The sequence below is a fragment of the Lactuca virosa genome, chromosome 5 (assembly GCF_052849685.1).
Source record: "Lactuca virosa cultivar CGN04683 chromosome 5, Lactuca_virosa_CGN04683_v6, whole genome shotgun sequence".
Classification (NCBI taxonomy): domain Eukaryota; kingdom Viridiplantae; phylum Streptophyta; class Magnoliopsida; order Asterales; family Asteraceae; genus Lactuca; species Lactuca virosa.
Window position 1 is genome coordinate 458,765,202 of NC_136430.1, and position 9,550 is coordinate 458,774,751.

General features: G+C 34.2%; 1 protein-coding gene across 2 annotated transcripts; it reads left to right on the plus strand.

Moving 5' to 3' along the window:
- Positions 1–1,330: 1,330 nt before the first annotated feature.
- ABP1 (endoplasmic reticulum auxin binding protein 1) lies at positions 1,331–4,071 on the plus strand. Of its 2 annotated transcripts, XM_079050575.1 has the most exons (6): positions 1,331–1,564; positions 2,051–2,157; positions 2,252–2,455; positions 2,525–2,592; positions 2,693–2,835; positions 3,874–4,071. In XM_079050575.1, the coding sequence occupies exons 1-5, from the start codon at positions 1,480–1,482 to the stop codon at positions 2,796–2,798; spliced, it is 570 nt and encodes a 189-aa protein (XP_078906701.1). In that variant the 5' UTR covers positions 1,331–1,479; the 3' UTR covers positions 2,799–2,835; positions 3,874–4,071. The 2 variants fall into 2 exon arrangements, with proteins under 2 accessions (XP_078906701.1, XP_078906700.1); XM_079050574.1 differs by lacking the exon at positions 3,874–4,071 and having other exon boundaries at positions 2,693–2,995.
- The last annotated feature ends 5,479 nt before the right edge of the window (positions 4,072–9,550 follow it).

Below are 9,550 nucleotides of genomic sequence, written 5' to 3' on the forward strand. Positions count from 1 at the left end.
TAATTCACAGAACAAAACATAGCCCATATAGCGTAGGAAATAATCCTAACTCCTATGACATTTATAAACAAACACGTCAGTGTTGCTACATAACCTCCCATATGTCTGATAGTGATCTGGTCGTTTCATCTTATAATGCACAAACAGAAAGGCACACTGCAAAAGATAGACAAATACCAGGTTAGAAAGCGATACCGATGTATGGACCACAATATTGCTCTCTGATGTCTAAGTTAGATGTCGATTTGGAGTATTGCTAAATTGCATATGGTGAGACACTTCTACCTCTTTCCTTTGGCGATGTTTGGCTTTTATAGACATTCGAAAGTGTATCAGTTCAGGCTCTTACTTGGTTTCTGCGTAGTCCGGGTAAGGACAACTATTTGCCTTATACTGCTTTATATTTGTTTATTACAGGTATCTGTACATTGTGTTTTTCCTGGGATATGTTTGCCCTAAGATATTTGCCCGATGTGTGTTGTTATTCACCCATGGTTCGTTCTTGTCAAACGACGATCTTCTTGTTGTTAAGTCAGGAGGATTCTGGATCGGTATTTGTATATCTGGCCGACCCGGGTACACCATTAATCTATAAGAATGATTTTTAATAATTAAATCCTATATTTGATTCTATATCTTTTATTTGATATAAATATATAATATAAATATATTGAATAAAATATATGGACAAATTAAGGGCGTGTTCGGCAAAAATAGTTGGTAGCGGATAGCTTCTAGCGGGTAGCTTCTAGCTGGTAGCAGTTTGTTAAACGCTACGTGAAGTAACTTTTGGATTTGGAGCGTTTTGTTTAAAGTAAACACTAGAAGGTCGTTGTGCCAAACGAGACTTTCTGTTTGAAACGGAGCGTTTTGTCAAACGTTAGAAGCCAGAAGCTCTCAAACGCTCCGTGCCGAACACGACGTAAAAAAAACCATGTCGTTTGGATTTTTTTTGTTTAATCATATGATTTTTTTATTTAATCATTGAAAGTTTGTTTCTCTTTTTTTTTAATAAAAAACGGTTGTGAGTTTTTTTTGGTAATAAATTGTAAAAAACAATTTGGACACGATTTTTCTTGTTAATGATGGTTTTTTTTAAACAAATTCAAAAATTTAATTATTAAATCACAGAAAAATATCGAGTGATTAAACTGAAATTTTTTACAGGATTTTCTAAAATTCAATGTTTTGTAATGGTATTTTAAATAAAAAATAAAGTGGTTAAGTGAAAAAAATATATATTTAAATGGTGAAATACATAGTATAATGTTTTTTAAAATTTGGCAAAATATAAATTGCTAGAAGCCTAGAACACTCGCTTACACTTTATTTATTCTTTTTCTCCTAACTTCCAGAACAAATGAATTATACGTGGAAGTTGAAGTGAGCAGTGGCGTCGCCATCGATTTCGTGCCCACTGAATAGAGGGAGTGAGGGGGAGAGAGAGAGAGAGAGAGAGAGAGAGAGAGAGAGAGAGAGATGGCGGAGCTTACTGTGATTTTGTACATGCTTACGATTTCTCTGTTCACGGCCACCGTCTCCGCCTCCCAGTGTTCAACCAACGGTCGGCTGCTTCTCTATTCTACACACGAATTTCATAAACAATTCAATTTGGTTATTTAAACTTTGAAGTTTGGTTTCTGTTTCATAAGCTCGTATCTGTATATTAGTGTCGAATTTCGTTATTGAGTCCTAATATAATTTGCTGCATTTGTTTTTACCCAAATTTGCGTTTTAGTTATATATGATTGCCCTAATGACGTACTTACGAGTGTTTGAATGAAGTCTCGATAACTAATTTTTCCGTATGTGGCAACGCAATTTGTTTTTTGTCAAGCAGGCAAGTAATTGCCTCTTAACTTTGGACTAGAAATGTAAAATTACCTAATGATTCAGACTTTAATCGCCTTGTGGTAACTAATTGTATCATTCTGAATTCGCAATAATCAATTTGAAATTAGATCTTTGATGTTTGTGCATATTGTCATGTTTATAATCATTTTTAGTTTCAAATATGAACTTTTATCTGATCATTTCCTTTGTTGTATAGGATTTCCATTAGTGAGGAACATCAATGAGCTACCACAAGATAACTATGGAAGACCTGGCTTATCTCACATAACTGTTGCAGGTTCCCTCATGCATGGGCTGAAAGAGGTGACAAAATCCACCACAAATCACCATGTTAAGCTAAGCATATTACCAAATGTGTAAGTTTTTGATGACCTTTTCTCAAATATGTTCTCAATAGGTTGAGATATGGCTTCAGACCTTTGCTCCAGGAGCACGCACACCGATTCATAGACATTCATGTGAGGAAGTTTTCATAGTTTTAAAAGGGAGCGGCACTCTTTATCTTTCCTCAAATTCTCACTCAAAGTCCCCTGGAAAGCCTCAAGAGTTTAGTGTCTTTTCAAATTCCACATTTTACATCCCTGTTAATGATGCTCACCAGGTAATTAATCATTCTGCTGTTATCTTCCATACATGATATACATGGATCATGATGAATCCTTTTTTGCAGCTTTGGAACACAAATGACAAAGAAGATTTGCAAGTTCTGGTTGTTATATCTCGTCCACCAGCTAAAATGTAAGTGATTACTCCAATCTTTCTGTTGTTGTTATAATATGTTACTATGTCATGTATATTATTTATACTGCTAACCTTTATGGGCTACAAAATTATGCAGATTCATGTATGATGATTGGCTAATGCCACACACTGCTGCAAGACTTAAGTTTCCATATTTCTGGGATGAACAGTGCTACCAGACAAATTCAAAAGACGAGCTTTGACCTTCATGGTTGTAAAGTTACACATTTGGTGATACAGGTAGTTTAGAGCATTTGTAGTGAAAACGGGTTTATTTGGGTTTTATTGATAATGGGTTGAATTTTAAATGAATTAACTGAAAAGGAAACGGTTTAAATGTTGCTTTATCTTCAACAGTGAAGCCACGTTTGGGGAGTGTTATTATGATGACTTTGTTTTAGTATTTCATCAAAAAATGACCTTAAAGAAGTTCATTACTTCACAAAAACACCTTAAGTCAAATTGTGTTGGCTAATTTGTAAAGTGTATTCGCACAACGACTTCTTTATATCCTAATTATGAAACCCGTTTTACTTAAAGCACTCGTATGATTTCATTATGTTCTAAAGAAGGATCTGATGATGAAGTTTGAAATACCTTTCGTGAAATATGTTAAAAGTTTTTCAAGCTTATAACTATGAGTAGGAACTCAGGGTCTTCAAAACCAAGAGGTTGTTAAATATATATCTGTCAATTTCACATTCACTGTTGAGGAAAGCACAATATTCGTCCTTTTGATAGACTTTGAAGACTCATCAGAGAGTAGCATTTGACAACTAGTCTAGGTTTGTTTATGATAAAAATACATTGATCATATTTTTTTGTTCTTGAGAACCCATCTCAAGCCTACCTTAGAGACAAAGACACCTTCCTTCAGGTGTTGGAACCAATGCCATAGTTGTTCCTCTCAATTTGGTTCTTCTAGAGATTCTTTGATATTTTTTGGCTCAATCATGGATAGAAAACTTGTATATAGACATCCTTTAAAAGTAGCAACTCGAGTTCAAACACCAGAAAAGAAAAAAGGCTCCCTAACACTTGTCAAACATGACAATCCTTTGTCCATTTAAGTAGTCTTTTTTCATGTTGAACATAAACTACCGGATGATCAGCGGTTTGGGATACTTCTTGACTTCTTGTTGCTCCCCCCTCAAAGGTAGTAACATATCATCAACAATTCAACATTGTAGAATATCATTACAATCATGAGCATCATTATTAGACCCAACAATAATGTGCTCCCCTTAACACAAGCGTTTACAATATGAGTGTCTGCAGGTGCATCAATAGGTGTGCCCCCTCGATGTGATCATCAAAAGAAACATGTATGGTTTGTATGGATAGCTGCCGAAGAAATGTCTAGTGTAACAAACACGACAACAGTGTCATGTTCGTCTTCAAATTTTGACATGATATTAACATGTGTTTGTCTTGTTTTAATTATGAATTAACTAAAGTGATGGTTATATTATTTTATCTTTTCTCGTGTTTTCATATTTAAATTAGGTATTTTTCATGTCGGATATAGTGTCGTGTCGTGTTATATAAAAAAAATTGTTAGGTGGCACTCCTATTAAATATTGGATTTCGTATAGGCTCATTATTTATGATAAAAAAAAGCAAGTAAAAAATTGATATAATGTAAAAAGTCATGTAAGTTTTTTGTTTTATTTTTTTTTATTTTTTTTTTATAAGAAACAACAAATATTATTAAGAAGCCACAAGCCTAGCAACTAGGCAAGGGCATAATAGAAATAAAAGAGATGTGTTACAATGGGGACACGGGTGAAGAGTTCCAACTCAACCAACTACCTACATCGCATTTTCCCCTACATTTGAGCCAATGATAAGATAAAGACTTGATTTTATCGACTATACTAGATGTTGATAATAATGCACCTTGAAACAGTTTTTCATTCCTGCACTTCGAGTTCATCCAGAGCATCCCATAACATATGACTATTAGTCTCTTTCGAAGTTTAGGGCATCTTCCCCATGAAGCCACAAATTGAAGATCTCTACTGTTGTTAATACCATTTTGGTTTATTCCACACCAGGTAAAAATTCTCTCTTATAAGTTCAACAAAAGGGCAGTTAAACAATATGTGGTCCACATCTTCTTCTTTTCCAATACAATTCGAGCATGTAGTGTTGTTAATGTTGTCTCCTCTGTGTTATAATGTTGTAGCAGAAGGGATACGACCTTGAGCTGCACGCCATACAAAACACAACACCTTGAGTGGGACAATTTTACACCAATTGATTATAGGAAGTGTTGTAGATTGTAGTGCAAAAAGGTCTATTTTTCCCTTGAGAGTCCCCACCGTGTATTTTCCATCTGGAGCTAGCAAGCAATGCCATCGATCCGGGCCATCATTTAAATGGCATGAAGCTGTTTCATTAAGTAAGTTTTGTAGTTCAATGGATAAACCAACAACTATAGGACACGACTTCCAATTCCAGGAGTTGACTTTCACTCTATCTGCTACAATGCATCTTTTGTTGGATTCAAGCTCATAGAGTGACAGATATTTTGATTTTAATTTTTCATATGTTGCCAAAATAGGATTTGTTCTCCAGAGAGAGATTGTTACATGCTTGAATATATCGTTTATTCTCAAACCGTGTGCTTTAATGTCTTCTACTGTCCCAATAATATTTTTCCAAACCCCCGTGATAGATTTCTTACATAAGTAATCGTGTGGTTTTTTGTGGAGATTGTGTATGCCCGTTACCGTTTGTCCCCATAAAAGATGTTGTATCATTCTTCAAACGCCACCACCAGGGCCGGTCCATTGTGTTTTACTACCCGGGGCAAGATAAAAAAATTATGCCCTTATATGTGTACCGTACAATAACAAAAACATATAATCAAACAAATGCAGTAATTTCTAATATAAAAAATGCAGTAATTTTTATAATCAAACAAATAATACAAACAAAATATACAAAAGCTAAGCAAAGAAAAAAAATCAATAAATCTAGTTATAAAAGCTAAGCAAAAAAAGATACAACCTGACCAAAGTTTTCGTTTTTATTTCCCACTTTGAAGATGTCAATAATATGAAAAATAAAACATAAAATCAGAAATACAAATCCATTTTCAACAACTACTGACTAATAACACTACAATGAAATAAATATATACCTTTCAAGAGACTAAAATACAAAGCAGTAGATTTCAAGATTTCAAAATAAACAAAAATCAGCCTCCCAAGTCCCAAGTCCTAAGTCCTGATTCACATCATAGAAACATGAACAAAACTTTAGAAAAGTAATTCAGAAATTTGTATCATAAACAAACCATAGTAATCAGAAACTATACATGAAGTAAACCATAAATCTCATATACCAACAACAGAATTTGATGCTCGAATTTGTATCAGAAACAAAAGATTACTTTTTTTTATTGTAATCCAACAGGTAAGAAAAAAAATTTCTGACTCCTAAAACAAACCGTAAAAACCATATTTAGAGGTGATAGATTGATGCAGCAGCCAGCAGGTTTGGACGTTTGGTGTTCAAACAGAATCATTTGAAGAAAAGTAGAGAACTTACCCTAATCAGTTGAAGAGCAGAAGATGAGAAGAGAATTCAGAAACTGATAGAATTCGTTCACTTCGTTGTCTATTTGAAAACAATAGAAAATTCCAAGTCTGCAACTCAAACAACAAATCACAATAATCAATTAATCATATTAAGAACAAAGAAACGATGATTGATGGCTAAAAGTTTACTAGTTTAGCAAAATCACAATCAATTGAAGAAAACTCACCCAAAAATCGAGTGGATGAGAACGGAGAATAGAAATCGGCAATCGGGTTGTGTCTCCGGTCACCGGGTTGTGTTTGATTTCTTGGGTCCCTTCGTTTGTTGTCGTTGAAAAGGAAATCGATCTTTGTCTTCGAACTCAGTAATTAGAAATCAAAAAGCAGATGTTGAAAGATCGATTGAATGTATAGACTATCAGTTTTAGAGAAGATTGAATAAGAAATTGAGAGGAAGGAATGAGAATCGGCAAATCAAACCACACAACAAATACTTCAGTCGATTTGAACGTTGGTCGACTCCTCGATCTCCCCACTGTCCGATTGCGTTCATTTTGACGATTGCGTTCTCAACGTGGCGCTCAAGAGTCAAGAATCGGTGATGCCTAATGTTGTCGATCGCTGTTTATTATTGGATTGAAGTAATTGGGCTTAATTTTTGGGCCAAATTTATATATATATATATATATATATATATATATATATATATATATATTATTACTTGCTGCCTAAGCCCAACTTGCCTATGTAGTTGGGCCGGCCCTGGCCACCACCATTTGATCATAAGACCAATATTTAATGCTCAAATTGATCCGACTCCAAGACCACCCAATTCTTTGGGTGTGGTAACTTGTTTCCATGATACCCAATGTGTTTTCCTCTTTTTTCCATTTGTGCCCCATAAAAAAGATCTTCTAATTTTCTCAATTGATTCCAACACCTTAATTGGGGCTTTGAACAAGGATTGGTAATATGTAGGTAAGTTACCTAGAACTGATGTGATTAATGTCACTCGGCCACCAAATAAGAGTGTCTTTTCTTTCCAACTGGACAATCTAGCTTGAATCTTGCTAATTATTGGACTCCAATTCTTGGCCAAGTTCATATCGGCTCCAACCGGAACTCCAAGGTAGGTGAAAGGTAGAGTGTCTGCCTCAAATCCAAGCAAACTTGCCTAATTAGAAGTCTCTATCTGCGCCGATGCCAAATACCTTGGACTCGAAAACATGACTTTTAGACCTAAAGATGCATGAGAATACAAGACAGATTCTTCAGGTTAGACCTGGACCACTCACTCAAGAACAATGCATCATCCACGTAGAATAAATGAGATATTGTTGGGCCACTTCCTGGGAGTTCGATTCCTTTATACAATCCTTTTTCTATTGCTGATTTGAGGGCTGTGTTTAGGCCTTCCATGGATATGATGAACAAGAATGGTGAGAGAGGGTCCCCTTGGCGCACTCCTTTGCTTATCTTAAATTCCTTAGTAGGTGATCCGTTAACAATAACAGAGGCTCTAGACGACTCGAGACAACCCATAATCCATGATCTCCACTTGTTACCAAATTCCATCCGAGAGAGAGAGCACTGAGTCCAAATATTCCCTGTTTAAGGAATCAAATGCTCTATCAAAATCGACTTTGAAAAGTAAAATTCTCTTATTTTTTTGTGCCCATGCGATAATCTCGTTGACAAGAAAGTAGCTAGGTTTGTGTTTTTGTACTTAAAAAAACTATATTAAAAGAAATAATTTGTTTTGTTTTGTTTTGTTTTGTTTTGTTTTTTTTTAATACGAGAGTTGGCATGTTGACATTTGAAAACGCTTTTGACAATTAACCCAGACAATATCATTTTTAACTAACTTCTATTTATTTAATTTTCCTTCTTTGACTTGTTAGACATGAATGTAACCCAAATCATTTACATTTACATTAATGATTCCGATATGAATCAAAGAGACAAAAATCCACTCAATCCCTAATATAGTAAGGATATTTCCCTAATTACACAAATCCACAAGAAATCAAACGATTTGGGTTTTATTAAGATGAGCCGCAATCTCCAAGACCTTGTTTATCATGTGAGAACAACTACATGTTAGGTGCTCAAACTCCTTTGATGAGCAACAAAGTTAGAGTTGGTTAGATGGGAAAACCAAATCAACGTTAACATTGAAAGAAAAATACCTTAGAAGAGGGACGAATATAAGCAGAAAAATATATTAAGTTGGAGATTTTGAGGAAATGACAGATATATAAGGCATTTGGATTTCAGCTAGGGACAATAATATTGACCTACCAATGCCAATGTCGTAGCCAGGAGCCAGGGGCGGAGCAGGATTTGAATACAGAGGGGCTTATAAAATATTTTTAAATGTCATACTAATGTAAAACTATTTCCCACGATAAAATAAGTTTATATATATTAAACAAAATTAACAAAATTGAATTTTTCGTGTAACAATCATGTACTAGTTTTTTTAACTGTAAATAAAAAGCAAAGACTTTCCGGTTTATAAAACCAAAAAAAACTAAAAATTTTAAAGATTATATTGATTAAGTTTTTTTTATTAATATATAAATAGATCATTTATACAGTGAAACATTAAAAGAATTATATAATAATTATAAAATATATAGAAAAGAAAAAACTATTTTGATAGGTTAGGTTCTCTTTAGTCTTTTATCAGATTCATTTATTTTACCTTACCCATCTCTCCCAAATTTCAATGATGCATAAATTACAAAGATATACAAACCCTTACGGAAGAAATATGGGTTAAAGGCTTAGAGATATACGATTTATTGAGAGGAAGAGCCATAGGACCACAATATTGATCTGCGGCCAACAAGAGGTACAACTGGAGAGTCAACGACGACCGGCAATATACGTCCGACAATCGACTGTGGTTGACGTAGTGGCTCATAGGTGGAAATTCGAAGCCTTAAGAGTGATTAAAACACCCAATAAGTCAACAAAGGTCCAAGAAGCAGAGGAGGGCGTGAGAGTGGACACCGAACTCATGGAAGTAACAACAGAAACAGAAAGCTCAAAGAAATACGACGAAAATGGGTTTTGATTTTTTTCAAGAACTTAAACTTAGTTTTTCATTAGGATTGGGTGGTTTTCAAAAAATTAATTTTTTTTTTTTTGGAAATTTAAGTTTTCATACTTATCTCTCTAAGATAACGGAGGGCAATTTTTTTTCTATCAAAAAAAAAATTAAATGATTTTAGTTAAAAAAAAAACTAGAGTTTCTTGACATTATATTGATGTATTGCCACCTTCCTTTTAATCTGGGAACTAGATTATAACCCGCGTTAAACGCGGAGGAACGCATAAAAATCATACAAACGTCTTTGGAATTTATTATTTAAATATTATTTATTTATTTTTTTAATTTC